This window comes from Onychostoma macrolepis, chromosome 21 (assembly GCF_012432095.1).
Source record: "Onychostoma macrolepis isolate SWU-2019 chromosome 21, ASM1243209v1, whole genome shotgun sequence".
Taxonomy (NCBI): Eukaryota; Metazoa; Chordata; class Actinopteri; order Cypriniformes; family Cyprinidae; genus Onychostoma; species Onychostoma macrolepis.
This window is the reverse complement of record NC_081175.1, coordinates 26,662,289-26,679,866: the sequence shown is the minus strand read 5'-3', so window position 1 is coordinate 26,679,866 and position 17,578 is coordinate 26,662,289. Positions and strand designations below refer to the sequence as shown.

Here is a 17,578-nt window from a genome sequence, read left to right as displayed (position 1 = left end):
ACATTGATTGTTTTTCTGCACTCTCTGTCTGTACCACACCTTCTCTCTGTTTGGTTCTCTGGATCTCTTTCTGTAGCTGATCTCTCAGCTCTGTGTTCATCTGGACTCCACTTTCAAGCTGCTGTCTGAGGAGTGATACAGCTGTGAGCTCCAGCTGCAGTGCCTGCAGCCTCTCAACACTGAAACAAAACAAAGAATCATTAAAATATAGGTCTCAAGTGTTTAACTTCACATTACAACAGATACGACCTTTTGGGTGTCACACACACCTGTCACGCTCTTTGACGGCTCTGATGAGGTCAGAGTAGAGATGCTGCTCAGCTCTCAGAGCGCAGTTTAACTCTGTCTGCTCAGTCAGCAGATCAGACAGAGATGCAACATCCTACAAAATAAGAAAGGCATTCAACATAAGAGATGCTAGCATGTATCAGCTTAAAGAATGCATGAATGTGTTCACATGTACCTGTTGTTGGCGATCTCCTCCAATAATGGTTCTTTCTCTCTGAGGGAGGGAGGAAATGCTGCATTCACTTTCACCCGGCTGAGACGCTTGATCCCAGGTCAGAGGAAGTCGACTTTCCCCTCTTTGAGACAAATGCTGGTGCAGCTCCTGCAAAGAACCACAAAATCAGACTGAAGAATATACTGTAACCCAATCTCAGAGCTCATGCTAGGTGTGCCTTGAAAGTTTAATATTTTACTGTTTAATGTTTTATTGTCACTTTTGATCAATTTAATTCATCCTTGCTGAATAAAAGTATTAATTACTTTCAATAAAAAAATGTTTAAAAAAGAATTTAACTGACCACAAAATTTTGAATGGTGGTATGTGTGAGTATGATTTATACTCACAGTAATGATTTCTTCTTTAGTGTTGAGTGTTGATGTAAGGGACTCGATACTGGCTGTCTGTCCCTCTAATCGTGTCTCTAGTTCTGAAACTGCTGACTGAAGCTCTGCCAGAGAAATCTGTCACAAACACACATAATTATTTTAAAAACTTGAAATGTTGAACACAAAAAAAAAAAAAAAAAAAAAAAAAAACTAATTCATTAAGATCTCAAATTAAAGACCTTGAGCTGGTTCTCTCTCTTCAGAGCAGCGTTCAGAGCTTCTGTTTTCTGTGTGAGCTCTTTCTTCAAAACCACCGCTGATTTCTTACTGACTGTTGTTATATCCAGAGTTTCCTCACTGTTTTGCCTGCTTAGTTCAGCTACAAACACACACACAAATGTTATGTCTAGATATAATTTAAGTTGAATTTAATTGAGGCATGGTATATTTCTGACAATACCTGTGTTTTTAAAGAAATATCACCGTTATCTACCCATATGTGCACCATTACTATAAAATTGTTATATTCTTATAGGACAAACACACTCTCACCTTCTCTCTCCTCAAGTTTCTCCTGCAGCACCTCAATGGTCTGTCTGAGCTCCAGCACCTGAGGAGGAAGAACTTCACTTGTCTTCATTTCCAACAGGATGCGATCTTTCTCCTGTCCACGGTCTAGCAGCTTCTATAAAACCAACAGAAGAGCATTACTTGCCATTTACTTACCTTATGAAGGTTTTTTGCACACTAAAGCAATTCCAGTTCCAGACCGAGCAATCGATTTAAGTGTGAAAACAATCAAAAGATTACAGGTCAAAGTCTCACATTGATGAGGGCATCCTTTTCCGCCAACATTGCACGGAGTTCAGCGGTCTCCTGTGTTGCTGTAGCATTCAGTCTCTGTGCGTTTCTGAGCTGCTGCTGTGTGTCTGCCAGCTCCTTACGAAGATCCTGCAATTCTCCTGCACGATCATTCAGAGCCTGTACGTGACGCTCCGCACTCTCCTACAAACACAAAACAGACATTTCTGAGACATATATATATATATATATATATATATAAAATTGATGTGAAATGGAAATGCAAAATGAAATAAAATAAATGTAATTCAATTAATTATGAAATTAATTAAATTAATAAAAATATTTTTGAACAAAACTATAATAGTATCTCAATAATAGTGAAATAACACTGGCATTCAGTACCTTCAGAAGCTGGTCTTTGCTGCTGATTGTGGCCAGCAGATTTTCTACAGCAGTTTGGTTCTCGGTCACTAGCCTCTCTCTGTGCTTCACTGCTTCTGACAGCATCACCTCTGTGACCTTTAACCTCTGACTCATCTGCTCTGCGAGGTCACGACCCTGAGACTCTGATTGGTTCAGAACCCCATTGGCCATCTCCTGGAAAGTGAGGAAAAAATGTCTTCACACGAACCAAATTCTGACTCGTGTCTGCACCAAAAACTTGAGTGTGTGTTGTACCTCCAGGTCTCTCGTCTTGTTGTCCAGTGCTTGCTGTAAGTGCTGTATAATTGCGTCCTTCTCTCTCAGAGCCCTCTGAAGGTTCTGCTCAGTCTCGTCTTTACACCTCTGAAGATTCTTCAGCGAGTTCAACAGCTGCTGCAGCTCAAGATCCCTTTCCTTTATGAGAGCATCAAAACTCTACACAAAAAGAGAAACCATTAGCATCTGATTCTACACTGGCAACTAAGAAACCTCTGAAGAAATGAAACATCTACCAATGCAAAATCTCTCTCTAATCACATAAACACACTCTTACATTGATAGTCTCCTCGTTGTGTGAGAGCAGGTTGTTAAGACGTTCCACGTCTCTTTCTTTCTCTCTCAAGCTCAGTTGCAGCAAATGAATCTCATTTTCTTTCTCCTCCACGGCTGCAAACTTCTCATCCAAAGCTTTCTACTCACAGACAATAAAGCACACAAAAAAACTCAAGTGATTAATATTTATGATATCTGGACTGACAACGGTTCTCATCATTCTGCTGACACAAACAGAGAAAGACAAATCATTAACACCTGGAATCATTATCTAAATTAAGCAGGTTGTTTCTGGTACTGTACCTTTAAGACGTATATAAATACAAAGGAAGAGCCACAAACCTCAAGTGCTTTCTCTTTCTCCTTCAGTCGTGCTCTCAGTTTACCCACCATGGGATCACCTTCCTCTTGAGTTCTGTTCTTCTCCAGATCTTTAACCATGTTCATATAGTCCTGAAAAAATCAGGAATGAGTAAGCGAGCAGAGAGGTGTTGTGTGTAAGCTCTGTGTGTGTGTGTGTGTGTGTGTGTGTGTGTGTATACCTGCAGCTGCTGGTCCTTATGATTCAGGCTAGCTGTGAGTCGTTCTATGGTGTTCTGTAGTTTTTGTTCAGCAGCACGGTTTTGTTCTTGCTGTTCTAGACGCTGCTGTTCTAGAGCGTTCTCTCTGTCAGCAAGAGCGCCATTTACCTTCTTTAAATGGTTCTGAAGATCCTGCAGTAAACAAACAGAAGTAAAAATAAATAAATCAATAATTAAAAATGATTATTTCAACATTTGGTTCATCTGAGCATTTTAAATTGATGCCACATGTAATTTGTCTTTGTAATGACATTTAGTTAAATACTGCTGTTTATTGCAATGCTTTTTTTTGTTTGTTTCAGCATGTGTGTCTGTGCTACTCACGTTAATGGTCTTGTCTCCCTTCTTCTTCTGTTGCTGTAGTTGCTCCAGCTCTTGTTCCAGTTCTAGTTTGGCCTGCTGAAGAAGGGACAGTTCTGAATCTCTGCTGCCGAGCACACGCTGCAGCCTCTTGGCTTCTAGCAGTGAGGAGTGAGCCTCCGCCTGGAGCCGCGACAATTCAGCCTGCTGCTCCAGGAGTAAAGACTGCTGGTCTTCAGCCCCCTGGAACAAACAGAAGAACATAATGCACACATTACACAACTCCTTCACCCACCTACTATTTTAGCAACTAAGTAGCTCCAGCTGTCAATCTGTTCAAATTCACCACTGAAAAGTGCACAAATCGCACATACCTGATATTTCTGTAGTTTGGCTTTATGAAGGGCCTCTCGAGCCTTAGCCAAAGCCTGATCTTTCTCCTCAAGATCACCAGCTAGATCCTCTATCTGAAGAGACAGAAATAAAGGATAAATATAGGTAAAACCACATTTTATAGTAGTTTTTGTTGGCAAAAGCATTCTAGTTTTTAGTAAAAAATCAATTAATTTGAGATTGTTTTCAAATACATTATAAAACCATTGTCAAGCAAATACCACATTAACAAAGAAAGATTGCTTAAATTTAATCCCAACTGTAAAGCATTTGCTTCAGATTTATGTTTCTATTATCATTAAATCAAGAAATAATCGAAAATCTGGCATATAGAAACATTTTTATATAAATTGTCATTTTTATTTATGCACTTGTTTTATTTTCCTCTGAATTTCCCTACTTGTTTTGTTCTCTAACACTGTATTTTTGTTGACAGAAAAAAGAAAAAAAGAAATCAATCAGTTTCAACGTTTGACTGGATCATACCTCTTTCTCTTTCTCTTTGAGAACCAGACTGAGGCCCTGGATGGTTTTGTCTCGTTTCAGAGAGTTCTTCTTCTCTGCAGCCAGGTCAATTTCTCTCTCCTGCAGCTCATCAGAAAGAGTCTAAAACACAGAGGAACCCAATGAGACTTTAACACAATAATTCAATGACAATTTTCTGTTTAGAAATCATGTATGCATGAAACCAATTTCTAAAATTATTACTGGCAATGTTAAAGAGGGTAATGTAATTTTTGTTATTTTATTTGGTGTTATTGAGATTTTCTAATTTTCTATTTTCATTTTGGTTTAAGGTTTTAGTATCTTTGTAGTGTTTTTTTTGTGCGTCTTTTTTATTAGTTTATTCATTTTTATTTCAGCTTTAGTTTTTGTTATTTTAGTCTATCAAATTAAACTAAATGAAAATGAAACTAGCTGAAATAAATTTCAAGTTTTATTGTTATATATCAGTTAAATATGATTTCATTATATAATTTCAAGTAAGGAAAATGTTTTTTAGGGTTTTAATTTAAGTTAACAATAAAAACCCTGGCATAGTTTGCTTACATGCGGAGAGGGTTTGTCTACAGAGTATTTACCTTCTTTTCTCTCTCTGTTTCTTCTAGTGTGTGTTTGAGGGTCTGGTTGCTGCTCTTGGCCGTGCTCAGTTCTTCAGTCAGCTGTCTGGTTTTCTGCTCCAATCTTCTCAATTCATTCTGCCTTTCAACAAACACCTGCAACAAACAAAAACATGTATTAAATTTGCCGCTAAAAAAACTGTTAAGCAGTGCCCTAACATCCTAGGTATAATTTGAGAAGGCAGAGAGTCATCAAAATCTGTGTATAAGCGGTGTACCTCCTGTTTAACAGGTGTGTATTCATCATTAAAATCCTCCTCCATCTCTCTCAGACTTCTCTCCAGCCTCAATTTCCAAGACACAACACTGTGGGCGTTTCCATGTAAATAACTTGGATTTTTTAATACTGGAATCTTGCTACTGTTGCATCTTGGGACAGGCCGCACTCCTCGCACACTCTTCAAGAGCTGCAGTATATCACACACCAGCGAGGTCGTTTCTACGGTTGTGGGGGTGGAGCCTCTCAGTGGGCGTGTCTGTCTGAGGGGTGATGCACTGATGAGGGCGTGGTCATACTGCTCCAGGGCCACCGATTGGAGGGAAGTTGACCGTGAAATCAAAGCGCTCTTCTTATTTACAACGTCCAAATAGTCTCGACTAAGAGAGCGAGGTCGGGTTACCGGCACGCCAGCGGTTTTTAAACTTAGACGTGAAGAAGAATGTAATTTCGAACGTTGAGAACGATCTGTTTTACTAAGCGGCTCAAGACTCACACACCTCCTCAATCGACCTTTAAACTTCTCCTGTTGGCTGTCACCACCTGAATTCACAGAAACAAGCCCTTGACTTCTTCCTACGGTGTCCTGGATGCTGGCAATCCGCGTTTGTTGCTGCTTTGGTTGAACTGGTTGAGGTCGCCGAATGCATTGCAGCTGTTTTGGAGTATTTAAGCTTGCTCCAGTCTGAACTTCCTGTTTAAGAGGTACGTTTCCACCTAGTTTGGTCAGGTTATGTTGTCTATATTTGTTTGTGATTTGCGCTTTCAGTCTATCTCTCTCGTTCTGCATCCGTTGTAGCTGAGCAGCATGCGTTTCCTGCAGCTGTCCAATGCCGACGTCGCATTGCACAATGCGCTCGAGTAAAAACACGCATTTTCCGCAGAGGAACTCGCTGCGGCCATCTCGTTGCAACTCCAAGCCCAACACGTGCGAAAGGATGACCGCCAACCTCAGACGGCCACATGCGCTGAACAACCAGCGACACTGACCGCCCTGCACACACACGCCACATACACGACATGGGTCACGCATGTTCACCAGACCAACACTACAATTTTCTGATCTGTATGCATGCTATCTTGCTATGCATCTGCCTCCATGTCTTTCTGTCCGTCTTGCTCTGCACTGAATCTGAACTGACTACGCTCTGCCCACACGCGGACTTAAACCCTTTAATCCACAAACACACACAGGAAATCCTTTGGGTGATGTGCACAACGTCTGCTAACACACACACATACACAGTACACAGTAATCCACTCAGCTCAGCAGGCTTCCGATGAGAAGAGTTGTATTTGGGCCACTGATGCTCCTGCTGTGTCTTGAGGATGTTGCAGGTCACACTTATGCATGGAACATATGCGTGAAACAGTATATTTCTGATGATCCGAACAAACCCCCAAACACCAAATATTAATCTTTGATGCATAACTAGTGCCACAATGTTTTTGCTATAAACATGAATAATATCTTAGATTGCACATCTCTGTTCACCTGAAAATCTCACAGATTAGCACTGAAGGACGGACCTCAGCCATATCTACAGAGCAGAATATCAGAAATTTTAAAGTGGACTCTTGACATTGGCCAGAACACATAACCACCTAGCAATGACTAAAAATCACTTACAAACCTCATAAACGATTGCATGTCAAACACCCAGAATATCCTAATGTCAAAAGTTTCAAAAGTTGAACCCAAACAAATGCACACAACTGTCCAAACTTTTAATGTTTGATTTCCATTTGCCACAGTCAAAGACCGTGGCAAAGCTAAACTAATCCAGCTTAACACATTGCCCTTCAACAGGGTTCTCACACTCTTTGGCTTTCCTGTCATTTTTAATTACAAGTACGACACAGGACTTTTACTGATAATTTTACAGGGATTATTTAGGGTGCATCAGATTGATGAACAGATTTAAACTATTATTCTTATGAGTGCACAAAGAAAAACCCTGAAATTTTAATGCTGCTGGAATGGATGAATCAGCTTTCAATTGCTTCAAGCCCCTTTCTCCATTTGCAACAATTTTCTGTCATGTAAGAAACAGCCACCCAATGAATCACACAGGCCGATATCATCATGCTGGCTTGCTTACAAGCAAATTTTACTCTTTAAAAGTACTCACAAAGAGGAATATTCTGGTAACACAATGTGACCAGCTGTCTGCTTACCTCTTTGTCTCTTTCTGCATTTTCTTTCCCACGGTCTAGCTCTTCCCTAAGAGCCTGTAAAATAAACAAAACATTACTCTGAGTTTGTTCATGCACGTTACAGATAGCATTAACCTTGATGTATGAAAGCTGTTGTGCTTTACAAAACTAATGCCAAATTTACAATGCAAAAGTAACATAGAAGGACTTCTGAACTGGAAATTAGTGGTCTTTAAACAGACTGTGTAATGAATAAATGCATTTACACAGCAATGTCGACTGTATACTTTTATACTAGAACCTGAAGTGAGTCAGAGCAGGTATAACTTAAACTGGCTTTTATGCAGCATTAGGAATTTTAAGCAGGCACAGAACAGCCATAACTCTGCTGTGTAAAGAAGCCTTAAAAGACTAACCTGTAGCTGACTGTCTTTTTGGCCAATAAGGGATTTCAGCTGTGCCATCTGCTCTGCCATTGGCTGTTTTGGGTCATTGCTCCGAAGCTCTCCAATCATGGCATCTTGATTCTTGAGTGACACCTGCAGCTGCTCAATAGCACTTTGGAAATCATATCAGGGATATGTTAATAGTTACACTTTTTTAATGTAAACTGGTGTTTCAGTAATTTAATTTCTTTCTGAATCACCTCTCCTTTTCCTGAAGGGTCTGCTGGAGCTCTCTGACCCGTTCGGGGGTGGAGCCTGAATCAGCTGAGGGTCCTGATTGTTTGGCAGCTTGCAGCTCTTTCTCCAATCCAAGATTCTTCAGCTTCTCCTGTTCAGCAATGGAGGCCATGCTTTCCAGCTCCTCTTGGGCAGCTTGCAGAGACTTAAGAGAAAGATAAAGCAATGACTAAAGATGGGGGACACATTCCCAAGCATTTGTTATAAACATTGTAGGGTTTGTTTTACCTCCTCGAGTTCTTGAATCCGAATGCTGAAAGCTTCTCTGAGTGAGTCCATTTCTCTCTGCATTTTCTCTCTGCCATCATCAACACCTCGACTCGCTAAACTCTCTAAAGCTTTCCTACACACACAAACACACACAATTTAGATCCATGTCTTATATCTACAGGTGCTGGTCATATAATTAGAATATCATCAAAAAGTTGATTTAATTCACTAATTCCATTCAAAAAGTGAAACTTGTATAATATATTCATTCATTACACACAGACTGATATATTTCAAATGTTTATTTCTTTTAATTTTGATGATTAGAGCTTACAGCTCATGAAAGTCAAAAATCAGTATCTCAAAATATTAGAATATTTACATTTGAGTTTGAATAAATGACCATCCCTACAGTATAAATTCTGGGTATCTCTTGTTCTTTGAAACCACAATAATGGGGAAGACTGCTGACTTGGCAATGATCCAGAAGACGAACATTGACACCCTCCACAAAGAGGGTAAGTCACAGAGGGTCATTACTGAAAGGTGTGGCTGTTTACAGAGTGCTGTATCAAAGCATATTAAATGCAAAGTTGACTGGAAGGAAGAATTTGGGTAGGAAAAGGTGCACAAGCAACAGGGATGACCGCAAGCTTGAGAATACAGTCAAGCAAAGCCGATTCAAACACTTGGGAGAGCTTCACAAGGAGTGAACTGAAGCTGGAGTCAGTGCATCAAGAGTCACCACGCTCAGACGTCTTCAGGAAAAGGGCTACCAAGCCACTTCTGAACCAGAGACAACGCCAGAAGCATCTTAACTGGGCTGTGGAGAAAAGAACTGGACTGTTGCTCAGTGGTCCAAAGTCCTCTTTTCAGATGAAAGTAAATTTTACATTTCATTTGGAAATCAAGGTCCCAGAGTCTGAAGGAAGAGTGGAGAGGCACATAATCCATGTTGCTTGAAGTCCAGTGTGAAGTTTCCACAGTCTGTGATGATTTGGGCTGCCATGTCATCTGCTGGTGTTGGTCCACTGTGTTTTCTGATGTCCACAGTCAACGCAGCCATCTACCAGGAAATTTTAGAGCACTTCATGCTTCCTTCTGTTGACAAGCTTTATGGAGATGCTGATTTCATTTTCCAGCAGGACTTGGCACCTGCCCACACTGCCAAAGGTACCAAAAGCTGGTTCAGTGACCATAGTGTTACTGTGCTTGATTGGCCAGCAAACTCGCCTGACCTGAACCCCATAGAGAATCTATGGGGTATTGTCAAGAGGAAGATGAGAGACACCAGACCCAACAATGCAGATGAGCTGAAGGCCACTATCAGAGCAACCTGGGCTCTCATAACACCTGAGCAGTGCCACAGACTGATCGACTCCATGCCACGCCGCATTGCTGCAGTAATTCAGGCAAAAGGAGCCCCAACTAAGTATTGAGTGCTGTACATGCTCATACTTTTCAGTTGGCCAAGATTTCTAAAAATCCTTTCTTTGTATTGGTCTTAAGTAATATTCTAATATTTTGAGATACTGATTTTTGACTTTCATGAGCTGTAAGCTCTAATCATCAAAATTAAAAGAAATAAACATTTGAAATATATCAGTCTGTGTGTAATGAATGAATATAATATACAAGTTTCACTTTTTGAATGTAATTAGTGAAATAAATCAACTTTTTGATGATATTCTAATTATATGACCAGCACCTGTATTGCCTTCTACATGTGTTCAATTTTAAATATTTCACCTGAAAGCACAAATGAGTAATAACCAGGTGCAGGTATTTCTTAATATTATAAGCCACATCAGTAAAATAGACTGATATGTAAATAGAAAAATGTAAAAAAAAATTTAACTCATTTTTCTGTCCCACTTAAAGCAAAAAGTTGCAACTATATAATGAATTCACAGTCAATAAGAACAATTTGATGTTTAATGGCTATGTGGAATTTAGTTTTGGACCAATCAAATTTGACTATGGGTGAAGCTACACTTTGAAACTGTCAAACAGAAACAGATAAAAACAAAAGTCAAGAGAGAAAATGTAGCAATTGTTTCAGCAAACAATCATCAAGATGAACAAGGAAGAAACAGGATTTATCACTTGATGCTCTATCATGTCGTACCAATGATTAGTAAAAATAGGAAGTAAACAAGTGGGCAGGACTTACGATGCGGACACAAGCAGTTCTTGTTTCTCAGCCAGGTCTCGTTTCATTGACTCCACCTCCACCTTCAGCTCAATGTTCTACACAAACAGACAAGTTACATACAATAATAAAAAACTGAGATCAACAAGCACAAAACAACTGCTTGCTTTAACATGAAGGGATGAACTGTGTCACGTGTGCACTTGTTCGTGTGTGACAGTGTGTGTCAGTCACCGTTTTGTAAATGTCCTCAGTGGAGTCGTCACATTTCTGCTGCACACGTTCTTCCAGAAAATAGATCCTGAGCTTCAGGTTGAAGTTTTCCTTCTTCAGAGCTGTGATTTGCTGCAGGGGAACCATGGAAATTATTCCCAAAATACTCCTTATTTACACACAGACAATACAAATAAGAAGAAAATGTACCCGAATCTTCTATTTAAGCAATACGTGTGGAATATTTTAAGGAACAAATTGGAATTTATACTGTTATTCACAAAAAACAGTAGTTTTCCTGTGACATTCATGAAAGTTCAGATTCATGAGCAAGTGATTCTTTTGAGTCAGATCTTACAAATGATCTAGTTCAAAAAACCAGACTGAACAACTCATTCACGGTCTGGAGAAAACCTTCTTCATTTTTCAACTTTCCTTCATACTGAAATGTTTCTGAATATGCAGTTCTTCCTTATTACAATATTCAAACTCATTCATGAATAAACATAAGGAAAGCTGTTCTCCAAATAACTGAAAGATAGATGGGGAGGGAGGAGACAAGAACTAAAAGAGAAACAGAGCGACTATAACAGGCTGTGTGTGGGTCAGTAATAAGGGTTGGCATGAGTGTGAGTGTGTGAGAGAGAGAGAGAGAGAGAGAGACTGGCAGGGCAGTGAACTGTGCGTCATTGTACTCCAAGCGTTTTTCACATCAACATCTGGGGCAAAAAGAGGGGGAAGGGAAGAAAGATATACAAATAGAACGAGAGAGTGTGGAATAACCACAGATACCACAGTGATGGGCAGTTGTACCTTGCTTTGAAAGATCTCTGTGTTTCTACAGCACACAAACACACTTTCTCTCATTCAGACACACACAGCCACAGGAAAGCACACAGATCTTTATCTTAGTACAAAGAAATAAACAAACACTTTTCCTTAAATGGACAGGCAGATATTCCATACCAGAATATCATTACTGCCAAAGAAACCATATTAGTTGCATACCGACCTGTTAAAATGAAGTTCAAAAATATTTGCTGAAAATGTACTCAAAATCAGATTAGCTGGTTTCTTCATTAAAACAGATTTGAAGAAATTTAAATGAAAATAAAATAATAATCCACAAGTAATCGAGACTTCATTTTGTGAAGCGAAAGCTGCATGTTTAGAAGAAACAAATCCATCATTAAGATGTTTTTAACTTCAAACCGAGTCCATAATCACACTTCCTCTGGTGAAAATTGTCTTGTCTGAATCAGTGGAGAAATATATACAGATCAAGAACTATTTACAAGCAAAAACACTCCAAAACAGTTCTAATTGTGATGTGAGAGAACAACAGGAGATGGGCTTTTTTTACTGAAGGAAGAGTTATGGATTACAGAGTCAGAAGTGATGGCTTAATGATGGATCTCTTTCCTGCAAACATACAGCTTTTGACTTCACAAGGTGTGAACTGATGGACTGGAGTGGTGTGGATTACTTGTGGATTATTGCAATGTTTTTATCAGCTGTTTGGACTCTCATTTTGACGGCACCCATTCACTGCAGAGGATCCATTGTTGAGCAAGTGATGTTATACTACATTTCTCCAAATCTCTTTCAATGCAGAAACAAACTCATCCATGTCTTGGATGGCCTGGGGATGAGTAAATTTACATTTTTCAAATTTAAATTTTTGGGTAAATTATTCCTTTAATCTAAAATTGAACAGATTTACTCAAACTTATTTCTTTATTAGCTCATAATCAAAAGAGTTTAGTTCCAAATCAATAAATCAAAAAAGCAAGAAAACTGTTCAAATGCGATTTAGAAATGTGAGCTGCCTACCAAGAAAGCATTTAAGCTTCATATGCACAGCTGCCTAAAAAGTTCACCAACTTTCTCTCTCTCTCTCATTATAAGAAAACAAACAAAAGCAAACATTTTGATATTGTTGTACTTACGTTCTCATAATCTTTCATGGTCAGAGCTTTGGCTGGAGACATCCTCTGCCCTGGAAACAGAGGCGCTGCAGACGACAAGACAACAGATGAAAAAATGAAAAAAACAAACACACTTCTGTTCACTCCTGAAATGATCATTGTCTCACTTATTTTCATTTGACCCTTTGAGGCTTTGATGAAAATCTGATTAAGACCATGTGGTTTGATACGCAAGGACAAACATCAGAGAGAAATACAACAAGTGTGTCAGACTGTGTGTCTTCATTACAGAGTTAAAGGTAAAAGGCTGGAGGGAAGAACAAAATAATGGTCTTTTCATCTTGTTCTTTTACATAAACGGTCTCGATGATTCAACAGAGGCTAAAGCCCTAAATGTGCTAGGGTACACAGTACACAGATCTACATCCTTGAAAGAATCTGCAAAACAGTTAAAAAGCACCAATTTCTCATTTGTGTTTTCTGTTTACAGATTACATTATGAGACATGAGGGTGTTTGTACCTGTCATGCTGTCCATGCTGAAGTTGCCGCTGTTCAGAGACTCTGGCAGCCTGGAAATACTGCAACATAAACAACACACAACACAAAGAGCCAAACAGAAGTTTAAAAATTATGTTTAGAAAAAAAAGCAAAACGGCAAGACAAATACACTGCAACCACAACCAAGCCACAAAACTGTCAGCGTTCATCCATGAAGCAGGTGCAAATATCCAGCAGTTACACTCAACACTACAGCGTCTATTCTATTTGGCAATCCAGCTCATGGAAACACACACAAACACTGAGAGGATGGAAAATGCATACGTCTGTGGATGCTTTTCATAACCCAACCTCAAGGCAGGAGCAGAAATAAAGTGTGTGTGTGCTTTCATAACCGTTTTAAAGTGCAGCACTGGCTACAAGCGAGAGCATGATGTAAGCAGGCCATCAGAAACTAATGTGAATGTACAGATTAAAGCATGTTTATGTTGTGTTTGTGTGTATTTGCTGTAACTCTTGGCTTCCGAACAAGTTCAATCCCCTTTGCTCCTCTGACAGTCACCCAGACCTACAGCAAGCCCGTTGGGACACTCAGCACACTGGACTTACATAAGACTGAGCAGCTGTCAAACAGAAGAGCCTCGCAGGTCTAAGCATCTGATGCTTTCTTATACATCCAATATCTCAACCTGACCAATTTTAGGCCGATATTTGAAATTAGTAGCATTTGCTGATTTATGTCATTTTATTTGAAAGTATTTCAAATACTTACATTTGAAAATATATAATTTTCAAAATCTAACTTGTAAATTAGCCTAACAGTGCATATGATTAGCCTATTTTGAGTAAAATAATATCCTGAATAAAAAAAGAAAGTGTTCATTCATTTTAATTCATACAATTGGTTACTAATAAGTTGGATTATGTCATTTAAATATCATAAAAATTAACCTTGCTTGTTTGTTTTTCAAATACTAGAGTGAAGAACTCAAGTTTTATTCATATTATGAATTAGTTTTTATCTTACATTTTCTATTTTCATTGCAATTTCAGGTTTATTAGTTTTATGTCTATACAGTTTATTGAATTTATTTCAAGTTTTAGTTTTAGTTTTTTCAGTAAGCTATAAGTTTAACTAAATGTTGCACTGGCAACTAGCTGAAATTATCTTTTAAGTAACAAAAACGTTTAATTATGTTCAAAATAGATATTGACCAACATAAATATTTTGAGTTTAAGTTTATTTTAAGAGAGACCGGTTACTGATTACTGGTTGACCTCTAGTTTAGATCTCTAGTTATTTCCTCTCAGATCAGCCATATGTCCATATCAGCATCAGCCATTGAAACAACACAACTCCCAAATGACCACTACATCTTGTGTGTGTTTACAAAAATGCAGCCTAAAAATACAACTACCATAATACACATATAGCATTCATGAGACCACATTCACGTGGAGACAATAGCAGGTGCAACTTTGCTCAATAACAATGTAAACAGTGTCTCTCAACACCACTATTGTTCATCTGTTTATTTGAATCTACAGTATTTTGAGAAGGATGGATGAAGCCAAACGGATACAACACCTTCAACACATCACAGCCAAACAACTTCCTCTTCTCGTGTTTTCCTGCACTGTTAGCATTGTGCTAGCCACAGGAAGACACACACAAACTATTATATAACTGTCTTATGGGTTCACATTCGTGTTAGTCTCAGAATTGTATTTAAATTGGTTAAAAGCTCCTCTCAGGTGTCAGAGAATCAAGCAGCTGACTGCTATCAGCTTTCGTCTCGTGTTTCCCCACAGGCTCACCACCTGCTTTATAAAGGTGACACTGTAATGACACGACCATCAGGACAGCACAGACGGTCTCTAAACCTGACCATCAAACCCCAAGAGTCCTTCAACTCCTGCCCATTAAAGACCTGCTGCTGAACTTGACAAAGTCTGAGCTCTGAGAAAAAGCAGTGATCTACTACAAATACACAGCTGCACATCTAACTCTATACACAAGCAGCACAGGTGTAACATAGTTACAACCTACCTAAATCAGTCCTTCATGTTCACATGGCCAGAGAAAGGTAAAAATTTTGAGATCAATGCGTCAGATAATAAACAGGAGCGCTATTCCGCTATGTGCCGTTTCCAGTAAGGAAGTAATGTGTTTTCTACTATGACAGCGCATGATCAACACATAACAGCAACTAGAGACTCTCTCTCTGTCTGTCAACATTACTCAACAGCACAACTAAGGCCACTTTAGAAACTGAAACTGAATGCAATGTGTTTAATGCTTTCTGTGCAATTAATGCATTGCACTAATAAACTAACTCTTCAAGTCTGCTTGAATTTGATCTGGTCTGCATTCAATGCATACGACTTTATTAACTGCACTTTTGTTTAATGCAAATATACATCTATTTTAATGCATGACACATCCAGTTTAATGCAGACGGCTATATTTAATGCAGTGCATTTGATGCATATAAAATGTTATTAATACATTATATTATAATTATTTAATGATCCCTGTCGGATCACGGTTTGTGAATGTATTGACTCGCCAAAATATTTTCCTCAAACATTGATCTGACTCCTGAACGCAGTAAACAATGTCAAAAACAGCCTCGTGTGCCCAGATGCTTTTGAGATCGAGTCCCTGCTATATTTAACTAGGAGGATCATGTGTGTTTTGTTTTTAACACGAAGGCTGTGAGATTCAAACTTAAACTCCACACACGATAAACAACATAATAATAACAACCACAAAAGCTGGATTCAGACTTTTTTAGATTCAATACAAACATACAAAAATATTAAACATTCTTAAGTATAACGTACAAATATTGGAAGCGCATTCATTTATGAATTGAAACTGAATGAAACCAACTAATGGACATTGGTCTTTGCAGCTGTCAATAACACATAACTGTCAGACGGATGAAAGTGTAAGATATAAACAATAACAACAAATGTATAATTTCTGAGATAATACAGAATAAAAGCATCCCATTCACCACATAAATCATGATAAAGGTTAAATGAAGTCATACAAAACTAAAACAATTAACGTTAGTTATATTAACGACTTCGCAGAATAGTTTAACGTGCTGTAACGTTAATTAACGTTAGCTCATCTCTATAGTTTTATCTGTCGAATGGATTACCACTACACATTTTTAAATTTTAATGATGCATAACAGACTGAAAACATTTGGTAGGAACTGTTTTCGCGAATTATTTTAAATGTTTTCTCCCCTCGTGCTAACATGCTAACGCTAAATTAACCTGACAGACTCTTGACAGAAATTAAAAAAATAAAGCGCTTCACCTCAGATTGATGTCAAACGGCAGCGTTTGATCCTCTCCGACCACAGAATCCATTCTGGATCGAAATAAGAGTGTTTTGTTTTACCTGTGAACACTATTTCTCTCAAAACATGATACCCGTTTTATTATTTTTGAACTGTGAGCGGTAGATTATGAATGTAATTTCAAAGCAGACGTTGGAACCGCCATTTTAAAATCCGTGACATCACCGTGCGAGCACGCGCAAAACTTAAGGAGTTGGGCGGTTCTCGAAATTCCACTGTAGAGAATAGTTTATCTTATGAATATTTATTAAATATTATTGAATCCTATGGTGAAATTTATAAATATTCATTATTATGCTGATATTGCCTGGTACCCTTCCAATAGTGAGGGTTATTTTGTGAATATTAAAAAGATTTCGTGGCGAAGAGTGCGCTGCGTTGCTGAGGCGTGCAAGATGATTGGACAGAAGAGGTCGATTAGCCCGCCTCTGCTTCACTCCTATTGGCTGTCAAGTCAATTGTGGGCGTCAGGCTGTAAGCAAAGCAAGAATATAGATTTACATTTTTGTAATCCGCCCGAACAGTTTTTTTTTTTTAAACTGTCGAATTATATATGGATTGAAATAACCTTTAAATCATTATTTAATTACACATTGTTTGTTGAATTTAATTTTAAGAACCCAATGGCATTTAGTAGAATAAATTAATAAGATTCTGAGTAACTTAAACTCATTTATGAGTGAATTTAACATTAATCACATATTAATGGAGATTTAAAAATGATGTGAATATCACACATTTATTGTAATTCTAATTCAAGAGCAATAACAGTACAGATAATATTGTAAACATTAAAAGAGGTTATGAATCTGTTTCATCTATGTTTTTAAATATATTTTTATTAATATGATGTAACTTTCATTTTAGCAACTGCAAACGTGAATGTCTTGCTTGTAAATAGACTATCTACTGCCATCTGCTGGCAGGAGATACTAAATACAGAATCAGATGAGGTTTATGCATCATTCATTGATTATGTAATCAGATTCCAAAAATTAAGTACTTGTAATTAGAGTAAGTTACATTTTAAAATACTCGTAATCAGACTACAGTTACTTTTTATGGATTGCATGATTACATATTCACACAATAGCAATAAATTATTCATAATTCATTGATTCTCCCTAATT

At 38.2% G+C, this 17,578-nt stretch overlaps 1 protein-coding gene across 1 annotated transcript in view; it reads right to left on the bottom strand.

The window, feature by feature from the left end:
* Window positions 1–16,670, bottom strand: part of cdk5rap2 (CDK5 regulatory subunit associated protein 2) — a 49,226-nt gene extending 32,556 nt beyond the window's left edge. Inside the window, 25 exon segments of the mRNA XM_058757858.1 lie at window positions 40–179; window positions 270–382; window positions 464–610; window positions 853–969; window positions 1,074–1,213; window positions 1,387–1,519; window positions 1,660–1,839; window positions 2,041–2,235; window positions 2,317–2,496; window positions 2,615–2,752; window positions 2,956–3,066; window positions 3,156–3,326; window positions 3,519–3,737; window positions 3,869–3,961; window positions 4,374–4,493; window positions 4,970–5,104; window positions 7,404–7,457; window positions 7,799–7,940; window positions 8,029–8,210; window positions 8,294–8,408; window positions 10,449–10,525; window positions 10,662–10,772; window positions 12,590–12,654; window positions 13,090–13,148; window positions 16,406–16,670. Of these exon segments, the coding sequence (XP_058613841.1) occupies window positions 40–179; window positions 270–382; window positions 464–610; window positions 853–969; window positions 1,074–1,213; window positions 1,387–1,519; window positions 1,660–1,839; window positions 2,041–2,235; window positions 2,317–2,496; window positions 2,615–2,752; window positions 2,956–3,066; window positions 3,156–3,326; window positions 3,519–3,737; window positions 3,869–3,961; window positions 4,374–4,493; window positions 4,970–5,104; window positions 7,404–7,457; window positions 7,799–7,940; window positions 8,029–8,210; window positions 8,294–8,408; window positions 10,449–10,525; window positions 10,662–10,772; window positions 12,590–12,654; window positions 13,090–13,148; window positions 16,406–16,458 (3,190 nt within the window). The 5' untranslated portion in view covers window positions 16,459–16,670.
* Window positions 16,671–17,578: the final 908 nt, after the last annotated feature.